The sequence below is a fragment of the Marmota flaviventris genome, chromosome 16 (assembly GCF_047511675.1).
Source record: "Marmota flaviventris isolate mMarFla1 chromosome 16, mMarFla1.hap1, whole genome shotgun sequence".
NCBI lineage: Eukaryota > Metazoa > Chordata > Mammalia > Rodentia > Sciuridae > Marmota > Marmota flaviventris.
The window spans coordinates 28,322,109-28,342,309 of NC_092513.1; the positions used below are offsets into that span (position 1 = coordinate 28,322,109).

The 20,201-nt window shown below is 39.0% G+C and overlaps 1 protein-coding gene across 1 annotated transcript in view; it reads right to left on the reverse strand.

Moving 5' to 3' along the window:
- Nucleotides 1–1,437: 1,437 nt before the first annotated feature.
- Nucleotides 1,438–20,201, reverse strand: part of Setbp1 (SET binding protein 1) — a 353,918-nt gene continuing 335,154 nt past the window's right edge. The window contains exon 6 of the mRNA XM_071602795.1: nt 1,438–6,886. Coding sequence (XP_071458896.1) covers nt 6,279–6,886 — 608 coding nt within the window. The 3' untranslated portion in view covers nt 1,438–6,278. The remainder of the gene's footprint in view (nt 6,887–20,201) is intronic.

Sequence of the window (20,201 nt, forward strand, 5' to 3'; positions counted from 1 at the left end):
GGACCTTTACTTCCTTCCCCTCCCCGTTAGAAAAAAGGATGCCTTGGTTCTGGAACCAAGATTCTGCTAGGTTAATGGACTAGGGTCTTAAAAATGAATGCAATTGAGCTGCAAAAGAATTAGAAAGTGTCTATTCCTTCCGTCCATCTATTTGTGGACTGAGATTCACACCGGCCACGTATGGACACCTGCCACTTTCCCAAGGGTCTTGATCAGCACATTGCTGCCCTATGGACTGATTAAAACCCCCTAAGTTGAGGCAATCCATTCTAAAGCAACAGTTTTGTCCCTGTGTAGAAGCTGGTAGGAAGACATTAGGGGCACTCTGGGAAGTCATTTCTGATTTTAGAAATGCCAAAGAGTCTAATGAGGCCGATTTAGGAAGAGGACTATATAATGCATTGACATTTTCTGGTTCAGTGCAAAATACTACAGTGGAGAGGAGAAAGGGAAAATTCTACTGTTTAAGATTGCTGATGACGTTCTTTGTCTCAGGAGACCATCTAAAACACAGTGCTCTCTCCTGAGAGTCTACACCTGAAAATGTCCACTTATTTCACCCACCTTCTGTTTCTCTGCTGTGCGTGCCACAAATACTGAATGTCATGTTAAATGTGACAATGGGTGTGACTGATGGTTGGGGTGGGGAGCTGCTCATAACATTTGCTACCTATCTTAGCTTTTCAAAGAGGCATGTCAGAAGACAAAAGAAAAAAAAAAAAAGAAAAAACCCCATAAATATATGTGCCTTCACCTACATAGTAGAATGTAAAAATTATACACTTATAAATTATACACTTATAAATATGAACTCAAACTTGGAATAGAAAAAGGTGGAAAAGAAAAAAGAGAAATGGAGGGATCTACACTGTTTCCAAGACTCCATCACCTTTTAACACTCGTCATGTTCTGCTTAGAACTGTAGTTCATTTTTCAAATGCACATTGTATAAGTTCCTCCAAAGGAAGGATCCTAAGTTCTGGGTAGGCGATCAGTAACTATGGTTTATAAGGTAGATCTTCCTTCTTATGGTTCCAGTAAAACTTGAAGCCAAGCCAAGGACCCATTCTTCAGCTATCTGCCATTCTGGGATACTTCGAGAACATCCATAATGTTCTTCTAAAAATTTAGAATAAGATGGATCTCCAACATCCTATAGCATCCTATGACTGGTTTTAGCAGGAGTCTGACCGTTGTGTGATCCGCCCCTGGCTTGATGTTCAGGTAGTGAAATATTCTCTGAATAGCAACCCAGCAAGCAGACTCAAATCTTGCCCACAACATATCTCTCAGCAGCAGACAAAAGAGAGAAGTTCAGTTAGATTTTTGTCAATGATTCTGTAGCCAGTTGGTGTGAGCAAAGACCCCCAAATACTATTAGACTCCTTACTGATGTGAACCAGATGGAAAATAAAACAAAAGAATTCACAACTCATGTTAGACTGAATTGAATGTCTTTAATTTCACACAATGAATAACATATGAATAGGATTAACTTTTTTTTTTTTAATAGTTAAGTGCTCTATACTGTGCTAACCTGATCTGGTAGCGAAAAAGACTGAGCTTTCTTTTAGAAAAAAATGTTTAAAACCCAACATCTAAGACCATGGAGGAGCATGACAGTAAAGCATGCCAGATGTATCTACGCCTCAAATAACAGCAAGTCCATGTTCATTTTAAATGTACAAAAATGCTTTATGAATAAAAACTGTTACAAAAGAACATTTCAAACAATGTACAATTTTTCTTGCCTCTATATTCAATAAAATACAAATACATTTTTGTTCTAAAATATGTTTACATACAATCAAAGTAGAACATGCAAATTACACTTTAAAAAAGGCTTTTAAAAACCACTTATGAATACAAACTAAAAATTAGCCAGCACGACTTGTAAGACAATCTTGTGCCCCATTTTTTTCTTTTGAAATATATATGTACATATTTAACACATCATGTGCATTTATTATTATTTAAGAAATAGATTTTTTTTAAAAAAAAGGAAGAAAAAAGAAAGACACCATCGTAGGGTGGAGCTACCTTTCGAAGTTGACCAGTTGGCAGCTCTGTTCAATTTTCCCCCCTTTAGTGTTTATTATACCTGGGCAAGTGGGCAATAGGTATCCAGGAAGTTTCTTCCTTGGTTGATATGTGCTTCTAAGACTGTTCCCCAAATGACTGTGTCCAATAGGGAAGGTAGACTCGCCAGTGGGGTAAACTCTCCAAGAAACAAGAGGCAGAAGAAGCCTTGTATTGTGGAAAGAAACTTTAAGAAACACCAAGAAAATGCTACGGTATATTACAGTTTGAGTTGCTAGGCACTGTGATGACATTATCTGTAAGCTCTGGCATTTGGACCATTGTGATACGATGGGGTAGTGTTAAGAAAAATGTCTATATTTATCTACTTTTACATAATGAGTAGGACTGAAAATCCTGCAACGTAACACTTAAATGGCTTTTGAGGCATTTCGGCTCCTGCCACCCCCTCTCTCTCCACGCTAAGGTTGGCATTTAAAGGCTTTGGAAATATATGTATAGACTTTAGACAGTTCCCAGGTAAATCTTCCTAGTGATAGAGAAAAAAAAAATTCTCCAAAAGCTCATTATCTGAATATTGTTGGGTAATAAGCTAGGAGTGGGATTTTCTACTTAAGTCCTAATACCAAATCCTTTATGATCTGCATGTAATACATCACCTTATTCTATAATTCTGTCACCACTTGCTTATCATATTTATAGACTCAGCACTGTGCAGAACGCAAATTCTGACTGCCACTGAGCGTGGCCTTCCGCTCCAGGCAGCGGCCAAGTTAACATGCTCCTCTTCTGCCAGCCCTTAGTCACCTTCCTTGGGCTGCCAGAGGCTGCTGAGTCCTGGTCCTGCCAAGTCACAAAGCATCCCTGCATGCTCTCCTTTCCTTTGACCTTTCTTTCTTGGGATATAGCCAGAGCTGGGCTATTTGAGGAAGTTAAACTTCAGCTCCTCTCATCTGAGATGAGGGATTGAAAAGCAAGTAGCCACCCAACCACTTAGTACAGTGGATTAATGATCCATCAGCACCTTCAAGGAGGCTGTCATAGCTAGGTTTCATTCTTTTCTCATCCCTAATCGGACTCCTGATATTATAAGTGGGTCCGTATCTGCTTGCTAAAGGAGAATACTCTAGGGAAAAAAAAACCAAAGGGGAAAAAAAGGAAATCAAGGGGTTTCTCATGTTTGCAAGCATATTAACTTGGGATTTTAAAATTGACTCCCATAGATAGACAATTTTTTCTTAAAAAAAAAAATGTATTGTCTCTACAATACATATAAGGAATTTTGTGCATCCCCAATGACCTCTCTGAAATACAAAAATGCAGCCCCTGTAGGCAGTGTTGGAGAGTTTAAGACTTTGGCAATCTGGATCATGAGAGCTGGGTTCTCCTCCTGGCTCTGCAATCAATGAAATGGGAAACTACACTGGCCTCATGGAGAGCCTGGACAGGAGAGGAGGGGCCTAGGAAAGCTTAGAGCATAAGAAAATGGTGTACCAATGAGATGAGTCAGATTAGTGAAAGGCAGAAGAGAAATGGGACACTGAGGGAGTCACTGGGGAGCAGAGAGAGGAAGGTATGTAGGTGATTGGATTTGCTTCCACCTCCAAGCCACTATTTAGCATGCCTCAGCTTTGGTCCTTTGATCCTTTCTTAGGATCTATATGTGGAGGATTTGCATGTAACTCACATGCCAACCATGAACCTGAATTCACATATAAGTTGTAACTTTGCTGTATTTCTCCTGGAATAGCTTTCATTGGTTTGGAAATTTTAATGAATCCCAAAGTTATCTGGAATTGTTCACCTGTTAGAGATTAATGCCAATTAAATTCTGGGTCTTCCTTAAAAAAGTTTAGCAGGCACCAGTTTGTTCTCCACTGCAAGAAGATATAGTCTGCTTACAGACTTGGTTGGGAGACAGTACAATACAGGAAGAGAGAAGGGCAAGGAAGAATGAAAGAAATCATTTTCAAATCCAACAGGAAGAGAAACCTCTTTATGGCTTAATTGGAATGAAAATGGTTGCTCTTTCATAGCAATGGTGGGGTGAGAGGGGCTAATTTAAACCTTCCTCTCTGGTGACTTTGAAACCACTCAGACATGGCTTGGGAATGACAGATTGAAAATGGCTGGTTTGATTTTGCTGTTCAACTTGTGTGAAATGCCAAAGGTCAATCCAGGTCACAAACTGAGTACCTAGGATAGTAGATTTAAAATACAGTCTTTAAACTTACATATTGCTAGGATTAAGTGCAACTGACCTAGTGGGTGACAAATAACGGGAAGTCAATGGCTCCATGGTGACAGTTCAGAACAGGATGGCTCTGTATGTGATTTCAACTACCTGCTGGTGCCACAACAGAGCAGTGATGTTTGTGAGCATACTAATTTGGTATTTTAAAAATCTACTCCCATCGATACCCCATCACTTATTCTCTTATGTTCCCAACAAAGATCCATCTCTCTCTAAGGAAAATAACATTGTGTTCTGAAGTGATAATACAATTTCCAGCTGTTCCCAACTTCCTGAAAAAGAAAGTTAATTTGGAGGTAAACCAGATCTTCTAATTCCCATTATAAAATTTCATTCTCTCTCTCAGTGTCTCTCTATCTACCCTGCCAGGTATTCGATGTCTTGGGGAAGGTGAGGGGAAGAGGGAGGGAGGAAATTGGAAATACTTATTTGAAATTTCCACATCTGACTTTTAAAAACATCTACGGCAATGGGATAACTTCCTATTCATTCTGACTCTTCTTAACATGTTTAACTTGGGCTGTGGAAATGGATAATAGAGATGGAATATCTGACCACGCTAAACCAATGGCTAGAGTACAACTTGGATGAGAAATGTACAGTTGAAATTGACCATTTAAAAGACGATTTGTCACACACAGTTTGCATCCATGCAGACTGATAGATTTATAATTACATTATGTACAAAAATGTTTTAGTGTATTAAGGCAACCACAATTTGGATACTTTGTCCAAGGTGGCATGATACAATTGGAGTGGTGATACCCTTTGAACATTTTATTTTTATTTTTCTGATAAGAACACTTACTCCCATTTGCTTTTAAGAAATAATTAACAAGAGATAATGGACTTGTTCTATTATGTTTTTGTTTCCTTTTCTCAACAACCTATGACAGCTCTGTATGAAAAAAAAAATCAGGTACCAAGGCATTGCTGGACACTTGTCTTTCTAGTGGGTCAGGGGTTTAATTTTTGGTGACTCATCAGCTATTCCATTTGTATTGGGGTATTAAAACCATTTTTTTTTCTGCCTATTCCCACTGATATGTTTTAAGTATAAAAATAACCTGGTTGACATCTTGGTCAACATATCCTTGGCTGATCTGAGTCACTTATTAAAAAGGCTCTATCAATACTGAGTATCTTCTTCACAACGATTGGGATTCAAAGCCAAGTTCCTTGGGACAAGGTGCCAAGGGCAAGCTTTACAACACAGGTAACAATTAGGTTAGATAGATGTGTACCAAGAAAAGAAGGCAGCTAGTTTAGGTACATGGAAGTACAATGGACAAAGGAAAAGCAGGAACAGACGATGCTAAAAACCAGTGTGTGAGAGATAGAGGAGGCATACAGAAGAACGTGAATGCAGGTCTAAGGTCGCCTATCACTAGATTCCACCTTCCGATCTCTCGCTTCCATCTGAGAAACTGTACTGTTGTTAACGGAAAGATTCAGGTCACCTGCAGATGATACTGGTGTCCCAAAGCCTAGCAGAGCTTGCAAACCCAAAGAAATAAAACCAATTAAGTGAAGTGGGTTACAACAAAGCCAGTTGACAAATGTGCAGCTTTTCTCCCCTTGGAATGTTTCCTAATTGAGGGTGTTTCCCTTTGATTTTCCTGGCCAGCAAATGAAATCGGAATCAAGGGCGCACCTTGGAGGTGGAGGTCAGGTGGCCTTCAGAGAGCACCAGCTTCCTCCTCCCGGATGGGTCTTCTCGCCTGAAAAGGACTCAGCCCCACTGAAGGGCCGCTGGACTGGGAACTGCCTTACAGCACAGACGAGCTTCTTCTGAAGGTGTCCCCCTGCCTTGCTATCCCAGGAGCTCTGGATGGCTCAACCCCGTCATCTGGCCTGATTCTGCCCGCCCGCTTCTGGAGAGAAGGGCATTGCTGTCCCTGCAGTGGGGGATCCCGCCCCCCGCCCCGCCCACTGCACTTCCAATTCGTCAGTTCCCCAGCTGCAGGTTCAGGGGCCCACAGCCCTAGGGAAGGACATCGCTCTCGCTCCCTCGGGATTTCCTCTGCCTCTTGGCCTTGACCTCCTCTTCCTGGGGAAGGGTCTGCTGCGGTGGCGGCTGCGGCACGGGTGGCTGCGGCTTGTGTTTCCTCTTCCCGCCTCTGGGGGTCTTGGGCAGCGGCGGCGGCGGCGGCGGGGGCGGCGGCGGCGGTGGCAGTGGCGGTGGCGGCGGCGGTGGCAGGGGCGGTGCCTCGCGGGCCATGTGGATGACCGCCTCTATGGTGGCCATGATGGTGTCTTGGCTGGCGGCCGGCTCCAGCACGAGCGGGCTCAGGCTGGGCTTCTGACCCCTTTTGCTGGGCAGGTCGACGCATTTTTCCAGCACCGGCATCTGGTCCCTGGAGTCCTCATCAAACTGATTGGGCTGCTTCCGGGGACGCCCTCGCCTCTTCTTGACGAAGTTGTTGCCTGTCTTTGATTGTCTCTGCAGCCGCTTGGCCTTCAGGATCTTGTTCACGTGGTCCAGATTCTTCTTGGTGGACAGAATCTTGGTGTAGTTGCACATCTTCCGCACCTCGCACTGGATGGCTTCGATCTCCCGTCGCTTGAATCGCTTCTTCAGGGAGGAGCTCGCTGCAGGGGGGGATGGGGGGTGGGAGAGAGAAAAGAAATTGAGCTCTGGTACACCCAGTCTTTGCGGGACAACTAGACAGGGACAACTAGACACTGGTGTTTTATTTGGCTACAAGAATTATGGAGCATCATTGCTATGGATAATATTTCATATTTTTCTTTATTTATTAAAGCTGAAAATAAGAAGAAACATTGGCTGTATACCTGCTTTGTATACCTGTACAAAGCCTTTCTATTTTATTTCAGTCTTCCTTATTTTGTGAAATACTGTTGTTCCCATTTTGGAGATGTGAAAACAGGCTCAGGCTATTGAGCTGACCTGCTCTGAGCTTTGGCACCCATGGCAGAACCCAGGGGAAGATTATTTCCTGGAATACTCTAACTAGGATAGCATCAACACTCCCTTGGTCCCTTCCCAATATTCTGGACATGTCGAATTGCCTGATGATGTCCAATTAACCAAGCCTTTCTTAACCAGTTCACCCCCTGTGAACCTCAAGGGAAACATCAGCCAGGTGTTTTTGAATCCATTTACACTCCTCCTACTGAACTGTTGTCTGCAAAGAGTTCTTTTCATGTGCTGGTGGCCAGATGCGTCTTTATTTTATAAGCCTAACTTCTCAGGAAGTCCTGTAGTGCTGCCACTAAATGGCCTTCAGAACTGCTTCGTTTTGAAGTTTAGACACCATAAAGTGTGAATGGCTTCAAGACGTAGGCGGCCTTTTGCCCTTTAGATCATCCTTTGTCCTGTAGCGCTCATGAGCAGGCACATGTGTACCCATCTGTGTGTGAGAACACACACACGCACACAGGCACACTGTCTCTCATACTGGCCACTCCCCTCTGACTGTCTGTGAACTTATGAAGTGTGCCCATACTAAATTCTATGCTAAATATCCATCTTTACCCTAAATATCCAGTCTCAAAGAAGCCCACTTAAAAGACCCAGGTGTAGAAGGGAACATATTTAATTTTAGCATCTTGGTTTGAAGTGTTGCACCCTCACTTTTTTTTTTCCTTTCATTTATTTAGTAGAGAAACAATAAATCTCTTAAGGGAGAAAAGGAGAAAAATGCTTAAAACATGGATGCCATGCCACTTATTCTTGTGTACTCCCACTTCTTTCTTTTCCCTGTTGCCCCATTTCTCCCTCATGCTGTGGCCATCACACATCTCCAGGAGGGTTTTATTTGAAGTTATTTATGCCACTAGCTTCATGGAGTGGGAAGCGCCGAGTTCCATAGGCCAGGTCAAAATGCTACTGTTTTTGGCCAAAGGTCAGCAAGACTGACTGAGCAATGAATAACTACTGAGAAATCTCTAAAACAAGTTACAAAGATCAGAGCAGAACAAAGCCAGAGCCAGCTTCTGACTATAAAAATAAAACTTTTGTAGTTAGTCTTGCAAGAAGAAAAGGTTGCTCAATTATGAGTTCTCAGAGGCAGGGACAGATTCTTGTCTGGCTTTATGTCTCTTACAGGGCCTAGCATGGTGCCTTGTACATGGACAGGATTTGAAATTTGTTTCTGTGCTAACAAATCAGAATCATCATTGCTGCTTTGTTGTCACATCCTGTAAAACAGTTTTAGTTTGGATTTTAAAAGCAACTATTGCAAATACAGTGATGCTAAGAGTTAGCAGCCCTCTGTGTTAGAGAAAGTGTTGCGCCTCGTCCACATAGTAAATGAAAATTAATCAGAAATAATCCACAAAATTTCTGGCATTATTTCAAATACAGGATCCATTTGTAGTTTTCCCTCGCTTTAGTTTATATCGTCCGTCAAGGAAGAAAATGCTATGCGATATATAATACAGAGTGCTAAGTAGAAAGTAAATAATTCTGCTGACATATAATAGAGCATCCAAGTATAAAATAAATCAATTCACTGGCACTGAGTGAAGTTTGATTGAAACACTCATGAGCTGGAGGTCATTTGGGAGCAAATATAACCAATGAATTATCCCTCTAAGCATTTTCTTTTTAAGTGACAAGCCAAATAAATAAATAAATAAATAAATAAATAACCCAGAAACTAAAAATTAAAAAGCAAACAAAAAACTAATATATGATCTCATATTCAAAAATTTTTTTGTTTACTGAATAACTTTTAGTTAAATCTTTGCATTACAAAATGGTTATGAGCCAGGTGCAATGGTGCACACCTATAATCACAGTGGCTTGCTTATAATCCCAAAGGTTCAGGCTGAGGTAGGAGGATCTTTCTAGTTTAGAGCCAGCCTAAGCAACTTGGTGAGATCCTAAGCAACTCAGTGAGACCCTGTCTCTAAATAAAAGGGCTAAGGATGTGGCTCAGCGGTTAAGCAACCCTGGGTTCAATCCCCTGTACAAAAAAAAAAAAAAATGATTATGAAAAAAATTCTCAAAGCATAAACCCACCAAAGAGGACTGAAAATAACATGACCAACTTCTTTGCATCTACCATTCATAATTAATGGATGCTATTGTTTTGTCCTATCAGCTTTTGTTTTCTTTAAAGAATTATAGATTGAGCTAAGTCATTTCTGCCCCCTCTATTCCATTCCTTTATCTTTACATGGTTGTATTTTTACTTTTGTTGAATATATGTGGATCCAAACTGATAAAAATTAAGTCTGTACACTATCCAACATTGGGAATGATGTAAAAAACTGGGAATCCTTGCAGATTGCTGGTGGGAGTGTAAATTGGATATAATCACTTTGGACAGTGATAGGGCAATACTTGTTAGAGTTAAAAATGTCCAGTTTAAAGCCCCAGCAAGTCCACATAAAGATTGCCTCTTCCTTTACTCATCTGTAACAGTAGGCAAAAGGCATAAAAGCACATCCCTTGAAGATCAGTGTATGCTACAGAAGAACAAAAATAATATAAATGTTAACTAAAAAGGTAGTTTTAGTTATAGAATAAATTGTGATACTTTTAAACAAAGGAATTTTACACATATCTTAAAATAAAAGACTACATATAAATATGGCAACATAAATAAATTTAAAGAGTTGAGTAAAAAAGCAAATTGCAAAAATATTTGTAAGTATACCAGTGTTGTGAATTTAAAAAAAACCTGATCATTTGAATTCTTATTTCATCTTCAGTATTCAATTATGGAGGTTTAGAGTGACCACTGTGAGAAAGATTGCCTGGGAATCAAGCCTTGAAAAAGGAGATTTTAATATCTGCTTTCCTTCAAAGTTACCTCATAGAACTTAACTTAGCCTCTAGAACATTCTAGAATTTTCTGAATAGTGGAAATGTTCTTTATTCACACTGTTATCTACAGTAGCCACTAGCCCCATGTGGCTACTGAGCACTTAAAATGTGGTGAGTGTGACAGATAAACTGAACTTTTAATTTTAATAGCTCTGTGTGTCTAGTGACTACTGTACTGGAAAGCCCAGCTTTAGACCAAGTTACTTCAAAATATAGAGGACACACAGGGATTTAGTCAATAAAATGCAGACTGTGGGAAATGAGGCAAACAACCTGGTGTTTTCAAGAAATAAATTGCAGGGTGAGTGGAGGGAGAAACTATAAATTAAAAAGAGACTACAGAGATAAGATAAAATGACCTTACTTGGATGCCAATTCAAACAAAGTATTAAAAAAGACCATGAAACAACTCCAAATTTGAACACTGCCTGGACATTTCATGATGTAATACTTGTTAACTTTTCAATGGTGGTCATTGCATTGTGATCATCTCTGTTTCTTTGGCACCTATATTTTAGAATGTATACTAAAATATTTATAGGTGAAGTCACAATACCATCTGAAATTGGCTTCAAAATAAGAAGAAGGAGGTAGATGGGCATATTGATGAAACATGATTGATCATGAGTAGATGTTGTTGAAGATGAGCAATGGGTATATGAGGTTTATTAATGCTATTCTGCCTACTTTTGTATATGCATGACATTTTCCATAATACAAGCCTAAAATTATGAATAAGTGGAAGAAAAAGAGATGTTCTTGAAATCTAAGACTGGTAGGAGCTCTGGTTTTCACCCTCTTGGGGTTCTAGTTCACTTAGGTAATTCCAGGAGGTTAAGAGATGTGATGTGTTCAATAAGGGACATACATCTGCTACTTCCCTAGAAAGATCCTGCTGGTTGCTGCCTTCCTGGATTAATGATACAGGAGGAACAATTCGTTCTCTGTGTTTTATGCTTTGACCAACTGCATCAGAATACGTCATGGTCATGAGCTAACTCACCACCATCAAGAGCATCAGGTGTTACAGCTTAGAATCCCTCTTTCATTAGTACATAATGATCTCTGGGATTTTTCACATCTACTAGGCATTTGAATTTTATTTTCTTTTTATGCTTATTACCAAAACTTTCAGTTCAGATTAGTTATCCCCGTGTGTGAACAACAGCAGAGTGCAGTGTAGTAGAAATGACTTTGCACAGGGGTAGCTGGAAATGACAGTGAACTAGGATGAACCCTTTATCCCCTCTGGGTCTCTCTTCATCTGTTACATTGAATGAGTGAACTATAGACTCCACGTTCCCTTCTGGATGTAGAAATTGCTATAATCCTCTCCTATATTCAGTATCATTTGCCTTCTTGCAATGGTGGTGGGGTGGTGCTTTCTAAAACATTTATTTCATGCAATAATTTTGAAATCCTAGTGTGGGGGGAGGAGGACTTTGGACTTGGCAGGGCTGGATGTTCACAAATCTTTCTCCTTATTGCTTATGATTTCACTGTCTCTCTAAATGTTTACAGATTTTTCTCTCTTCAAATTGTTTCATTATTGGACAGTAATTTCTGGGCTCTTGCTGCAAGATTGATTCCATATTTTGCTCTCCTTCCTATAACTGTCCTATATCTTGCCTGTTCTTTGTGAGTTTTAAAGAATAATTATGAGTAGCCCAGGCAAAATGCAAGTTCATTTCTTCATAACTCTGTAATACAAATGGTTTTCTAGACCCCCAAATGATTATGCAAATGGCTGAGCTGGTTTGATCTAGATCAAGACTTCCTTTTCACTCCCATTATCATCAGGACTGGTCCATCAGCATTCTGTTAACTGGTCACATAATTGAAGAATGAGGTTGCAGGTACTTTTTGGACACAGACTTATAGTATAGGCATTGTGAACAAAGTCAAAGGCTGACAAGGCTTAGTTATATAAATGGTTCACAAGAAATGGGTGTTAATGTTGGTAACCTGTACTTTGCACATGTGCAAGACACATCCTAGTTTTACAAGAAAGATCTGGGTAGGTCTTGGGTGGAGAAAGTAGATTTCTTTCTAGATTCCTTAGAGGTTTCCTTGCTGTTTGAATATTCCTATAGGGAGGTGGGGAGATGTTGGGGAAGGTCAGACTACCTGGAGTTGAACTGCCTTTCAGGATGGTCAGGCTGGAACACCATGGGCCTCAATCTAGACCTAGAGCTGCAGTGCAAGTTGCTTTGTGTGCAGATGCATGTTAGAAGGTTCTTTGCAGGCAAACACCGCATCTTTTCTCTGTACTTTCAGAGTTCCCAGCAGAGGCCCATTCACATAGCGATACATGATCTGGTACATCCTACCAAGCTTGAGGGAATTCAACTGTCTTCTTGTTCTCCAATGTAAATTGTGCCTTTTTTCTTTCTTTCTTTTTTTTTTTTTTTGCTACTTTGAACTTGAATTTGACTAAGTAATGGTCTTTATTCTCCTAATGCTGCTTTTTAGGAGGCAAATTGGCTTTCCATGTAAATTTTCTTCCTCCATCCCATGAATTTAAATTATTCTTCTAAGGTCCTGCTCAGAGGGGCCCTGCAAGGTAGAGGACATTAGAGTGGCTGCTGGTTATCAACACAAGTGCTAGTTCTGCTCTCCATATTTAAAGCATTGATTTAGAATTAAGAGTTAGCAGATGTAGGGGATTTGTCAGGATAGGGCAGTGTTTCCATTCTGTTTCTTAAAGTCATCCTTAAGTACTTTGGGGTTTGTTTGAAAATGTGACCAGCTTGTTTAAAGCACAAGTGACTGCTGCACTGTTCAACCAGCTCCCTCTGAGGGATGTGCTATGGGAGAGCATCCTCTCTCAGCTACAATGGTTTGAGGACCCTGGCCATTATTCTGCTCCTACTTCACATTTTTCCCAGGACAAGGCATGGGATGAGGGTGGCCGTTTGGATGATGGAGAGGAGAAGCAGTAGGGTGTGTAGGTGTGAGCATGTTCATGATATGAGTTCCGAAGTAGGAAAGGACACCCAGTAGGAAGTGCTCTCGGGAGCCTCCCCAGATCTGCTTGGAGGCATTAGTGGGGTTAGGAATTGAGAAATTTGCCATGTGCTCTGCCACTTATGCTATATAGCCCTCTGCTCAGTTCCTCTCTGCCTCATAGCCTCCCAAGTGGGGTACACATTCCCCCAAGAGGAAGCCAGATTATTCAGTCAGCTGACTGAAGGAAGAACACATTAGTAATTTATATTTGTTTATAGTTTATCAAAAAAATAAAAACTAAATTAAGTATTCTAATGCTTTACAAATTTTTTTGTAGTTATAGGTGGATAGAATGCTTTTATTTTAGTTTTTATTTTTATGTGATGCTAAAGAGCCAACTCAGTGCCTCACACATGCTAGGCAAGTGCTCTGCCAGTGAGCTAGCTACAGCCTCAGCCCTCTAATGCCTTATATATGGAACAACAATGATGTCTTTATTTGGCCAGCACATCAGATGATGGGTCACCTGTCATACTTAGGCATGAGGCTTCCGAGAGAAGGTAGAGAGGCTACATGAATTCCAGGGATTTGTGGAGCATCTCATCAGTTTGTTAATTTCTGAGCATTTTCAATGTCCTGTATTCTAAATGCTATAGCAGTTAAGCCTACATGATAAATTTTAGCAAAATTATACACACACACAATATATATATATATATATATATATATATATATATATATATATATATATATATATATACACATATACATATACATACATTTATAGTTAGATAGATACACAGGAGTGCTAGGGATTGAACCCAGGGTCTTGAGCATATTAAGAAAGCACTCTTATCACTGAGCTATATCATTAACTCTGAAAACAAGACTTTTAAATAAAAAGATGTTCTAAATGTTCTCACCTTTTCTGTGCTGTTTATGGGCTGTCAGTAATGTTATCTATCAGTTATTAAAACACAAACAAAAACACTTAATGCCCTTTTAGGGTAAAGTGGGCCAGAAAAAAAAAAAAAAACTGATACTATGGTAAAGAGCATTTCTGGTAATTGGGAATTTTTCCATTGTTTGGCGATTTTGTTGCTGAAACAGATATATTACAAGTTACAAAATCCCTTAAATCTGCAAATTTAAAGATCTTATAAATAGAGCTAACTTCCAAATGAAGACTTTCAGAGATTAGGGCTCATTAAAAAAATGCATTGCCGTCTGATTTGCAAGACCATCTAATTGTTAATAAGGATGATGGTTAGCCAAGCTTCTACAAGAACCTTGCTTAACTAAGGGATGAGATTAAAAAAATAATAGTGTTATGATTTCAGCACAGTTACACTGTTTCTTTTTTATATCCATGTAAAATACCTTTTGGACTTACAATATATACTAACAAATACTGAAACAAACTGAATTCAGTATCAGACCTACTAATTACTGTATGAAAAGTATTAAAAAAGAATCCCCAAAATTAAAAAAAAAATACACCAACTCAATTTCTTGGCCCTCCTTAAAACATTATTAAATTATTACAATTATTATAAAATTTTGATGATAGCAAAATATTTTTGTTTTATTATTAACAGTAAATGGAATGAAATTAAAATTATTTTAAGAATATCTTTTATTGCAGGTTTATCTCATTCTTTTCAAGTTTAAGTTTTACAAAAAGGAAGTAGCTGTAAGTTAATAATACAGTTACCTTGAAAATTCTTTTCTCCATGTGTTTGGGTTAGTTAGTTTCTTATTATAAAATGTTGGGTATTCTCATATATTTTATTTATTTAACTAAAAAGGAAGTTTCAGAAGCACTGTTTACATGTCCAAAATTATTCAAGAAAATTATTCGATAAAAATGAACAGGTTTACCTTTTTAATTAAATAAATAAAATATATGAGAATACCCAACATTTTATAATAAGAAACCAATTAACTCAATTCACAATAGCTAGACCATGGAACCAACCTAGGTGTCCCTCCATAGATGAATGGATAAAATCAATGGACTATTACTCAGCTTTAAAGAAGAGTGAAATTATGGCATTTGCCAGTAAATGGTTGGAGTTGGAGAATATCATGCTACGTGAAATAAGCTAATCCCACAAAACCAAAGGCTGAATGTTTTCTCTAATATGTGGATGCTAATTCACAATAAGTCAGGGGGCACTAGGAAAGAATAGTGTTACCTTAGATTAGGTAGAGGGAAGTGATGGGAGGGGAGGGGAGGGTATTTGGGGATAGGAAAGATAGTAGAATGAAATAGACATTATTACTGTTGTATATATGTGACTGCATGACCAATAAGATTCTGCAACATTCTGTAACACCCAGAAAAATGAGAAATTATATCCCATCTATGTATGATATATCAAAGTACATAAATGCATTCTATTGTCATGTATAACTAATTAAAGCAAATAAAAAAATTAAATCCCTCCCAAGATGAATAGGAATAAAAAATAAAGTTTAAGTTTTAAAAAAGATTGCATAAATTCTAAGTATATATTTAAATGGAGTGACTATTCAAAATTATGTTACTGATCTCATTACAGGATCAAAAAATTTGGAGACCACTGCCTTAAAAATGTCCTTTCTTTTCTTTAACTTCCTGAAGAATTCATTCATTCACTCAGCATTTGATCCCAGAGGATTTCAGCTTTCTATGTGCTCATGACTAAGAAGAGTTAATGCTTCTGAAAGACAGACAGACATGTGTTGTTCTGTCCTGCAGCTCCTGGCACATGGTAGGTGCCTGATTAATATTTCCTGTAGAGTGTTCAGGTTTTGAACTCCTAAAGAACAAGACTGGGTACCATGAATCCTGACATTCCCTAGAGCATTATGAATTGAATTGCAGGTGATTCCGTGGCCCTCACAAGAGCGGCCTGCCCGAGAGTGCTCCCACAATGAGATTGATGCTGATATCCTTCATGTAGTTAGGGAAGTCTCTAGTCCTACTCCCTGGTTTTTCAAAGTCCTTGACTTCTCATGAGCCTGGGGTTGGACAAGTCATCTGTGGCTTTGGACAAGTAAAAACAGCAGTGATTCATTCACTTGGGAGTGAGTCTGAGCCGAGTAAGGAACATTACTAGGTTGCTCAAGGAACCACTATCAAAAGCAAATGGATTTTGGCAGGCCCAGAGATCAGAGAACAATCAAAACAGGAGATCACAGCTCCCTAAAAGCTGCACGGTGCTTATTCACCAGTGCACTGTTCATGTTGGGATCACCCGGGAAGGGACAACTGTAGAGTCTTTTAAGTGTGGGAGCTTCTCTGGGGGTGATCTATTAAACTTTAGTTAGGGAGTTAATTGAAAGGAGTGGCACTGGTAAACTGAGGAAGATGAAGGCCATTTAGCCCTACTCTGTTCCAGTGGATCTCAGCCTTTGTTTGTTGCAATGTGGATCAAGCCCCAGCACATTGAGTAGACAACATAGGGTTGGGGGTGCTGGATAGAAATGGAGTGAATGCCAACATGCTTGAAGCTACATCTGCTAAGTCTCACAGCATGCCAGTTGGCCACCCAGTGGGGGTGGGCGCACCCTCTCAAAGGGCTCTTTATATTTCTTTTTTTCTGTCCTCTCAAATCTGGTGTCGCTTTATCGTTAACCATAAATATCATCCTTATATAATCTTCTACTACACATGCCTGTTTTTACCTGATGGAGAAAGATTTTCTTTCTTTTAAATTTCAGGGGGAAAAAAATTGCAGGGAAGAACGAAGAAACACACCAACACGAACTCAGAACAATTTCTACATTTTAAATATATAGGCTCAGATGAAATCAATCTTTGTTGCTCATGCTACAACTTAAAGAATTACATGAAACAGTAGACATCCATGCTCTGTTTTTCTTCTTGTTCTTAATAACTGCTTTTGCTTATGTGATATTCAGGTTTGTTGTTGGGAACATGAGAGAAAACATGTCGACTAGGACATTAGAAGAACGAGATTCTAGTTTGAACTTGTTATGCGTCTCCAGACAAATCTCTTAATTTCGTGGAAGGAGCCTTACTTCTGAATAAATATGATGTGTAAAAACTCATATACTTCCAAGACTTCTCTGTTCTCAGTACGACATCCTCAAATCCTTCACCTATGTGAATTCTAGATGATCACCATCCTCTAGAGGTTTTATCATCTGTCAAAGCTCTTGTAAAATTTTGGTGCTCAGAATTGAACCCATTTACCAAGCATGAAGTGTTTAGTACAGAAAAACTGGGTTAATTAATTTCAGTGAGCGAAAGGCAGAGCACTTATATTAATAAAGTCCACATTTAAAAATACCTTAAGTTTTTTTTTTAATAACATCATACTATTGGCTCATATTAGGTGGAGATTCAATTAGTTCCCTTAATGCGACCAAACCTGTGACCAAAACTGTGACCAAACCTGGCCATTGCTACACAGAATTGGTTTTTGAGCTTAAATGCAAGCCTCCATTGAAATCTGCAAAGTTTAATTTTATTGATCTTAGTCCAGTGCCTGGTCTGTTGCAAAAGTTTTAAATTTAAATTTTATTTTCTCAGGTTGTTAGGGATGTTTTTCAAAGGGTTTAAATATTCTTAAAGTTAATGACTGTCCCTTCCAACTCCTCTAAGCTGATTCAAGAGACTTAAAATCAGGCCATGTTTTTCCTTTTTATTGAAGACTCTTAAGAAAAATGGCAATTTACACAATAAGGTATTCTTGTACTTTTCATAAAAACAATTATACCCATTGCTTTTGACTTTCTCATATTGTTGTATCTGTATGCTTAGTGGATGATGGATGTACCCCAGAAACAATAACTTTGCATTGCCTACAGGTGTGTGCCCAATTCTATTATTTCTGTCAGTGATAGAGAGGATATTACATCTGATGTCAGAAAGGGAGAAAAGTCTTGCATTTTTCTTTTATCCAGAGGCAACACTCCTGCCCTAGTGAGAAAAATAATAATAAAAAAGGACACAGAACAAAATAATACTCATTGTGGTTCTGGTTCTTCCAAATTCTTTCTGGGATTCAGTTTATAATTCAGTCTTACAGCTTTTGATTAATACCTTACATCCAGAGACATCCTGCCCATTCTTCAAAACTCCACTTAAGTCCTCCTCCTAAGAGCTATTCATGCCCCCCTCCCCATTTCCACAGTCATCTTTCTTCTCGCTCTACATTGCTGGTATCGCTCTAATTGCATTGCACTTAGTCTATCCTGTATGAAAATTATGGGATGAATCTATATTTATCTCTCTCCTTGAATTGTGTTTTCCTAAGGGGCCAGGATCATGTCTTAGCCATTCTCGGAACAAATATTGATGAAGCCCCTCATTGTCCCAGGCCCTGTGTGAGGCAGGGAATTCTGTGACTGTCTCCCCATGAACAGAACAGAGCTGACTTCCTTGTCCTGAAATCAATCTGTGTGACTTGACCTAAACCAGCACTTACCAGAATTAGTGTGGGACATGAAAGGGTTTTTTGAAAAAGATCCAAATCATGGTAAATTAAATTAGATCCTCACATATTTCAGCTGTTTCCTGCTTTCCTCGGAGCACCATTAACTATTTGGACTCTCTAAGGCCTGACCAAAAATACTGTGAAATATAGATGAGTAGCCAAACTCCTCCATGGGACAAATGGAATTTCAATAACAAGAACACAGACAAAAATGGGCATGACACTCACTTATAATCCTAGTGACTTGAGAGGCCGAGGCAGTAAGATTGCAAGTTCAAGGCCAGACTGCCTCAATATATACATACATACATACATATATACATAAATACATAAATAAATAGAACTGTGGATGTAGTGCAATTGTAAGGCACCATTGAGAAAAAAAAAAAGACGGAAACAAGTTTGGAACTTATTATGAGCTACTAAAAAAATCAGCAGGAACATTTTGAAACCACAGATTGATTGAAACTATGGGTCCCTAGAAAGGAACACGTAAACATATGTTAGTTATCTAACCCCCAAGACTCTCTCACATACACACACACTCACAAAAAGTGTGTATTTGTGTGTATATATATTTATTTACATATATAACCAAAACCAGATAGATAAATAGATATGGATGTAAAGAAAATTAATGTGCCTCTTTAAAAAAATAGACTTTATGTTTTAGAGCTGTTTTAGGTTCTGAGAAAAACAGGGCAGAAGGTACAGAGATTTCCTATGCAGTCCCTTGCCCCCAAACATCCATAGCCTGTACCATGAATGGGTTTTCACTGCTAAACATTTGAATCTGAATTATAATGGTTTTATTGTGGTAAGGGGTCATATGCTGTCTTGGCAAATATATTTATGTTCACGTTCAGAGCACTATACCAGTAGTTTTTTGAAAAAAAAATTATTGCTTTAACTTTTTCCTTTTTAATTTTTTCCCCCAATACAAGCTTGGGCAGACTCAATGCACCAAATACTTTTCCCTCAATTTAAGATTTGACAATTTGAAAGGAAAAAGCTCATTCATCATGTTTCCCTTTTAGAGACTATAAATTATTGGCTCCTATACCATGTGGCTCAGATTCTAGGAAAAGTTAGTGTAAACAAACCCAAGTTATGATGCGTGGAATAAGAGAGTGAGTCATAAACAAAACACAGACATATGCTCTCATATAAATAAGGGCCTGGATCATCAGCTTCCAAAGTCTGCTTCCCATTAATTACACAACAAAATGAACTTTCCATATGTAAAGCCCAAATCACTTCACTCTGGCAACTTGCATGAGACAAAGACCAGGATTGTGGGCATTTAGGCACAAACAAAACTGGATTTCAAAATAAGGAAAAGTCCTCTCAAAACATCTTCAGGCATGGGAGGACTCGAAGATCCTTTGAAAGGGTGCTTCTGAGCAACAAAACTATACCCAACCCCCAACCCCATCACCACCAGGGAGGCTGGTCTGGATCCCCTGCTGGACTGATGGGGAATAGCAGGCAGGCTTTCTCTCTTTTGTTCTGAGTTCTGTCCTCTTTCTGGGATCCAGACCCACAGAGTATTCACACATTTTGCTGATAGCATCACACAGTTTAAGTTCAGTCTTTCTCTCTGTCTTTTAAACTCTCTGTTTAAAATTCATGTTTCCTGATTGTCATAGGAAAGACATCTGATACCTCTTAGTTTAAAGAGGCATCATGAAAACATAATTCCTGGACA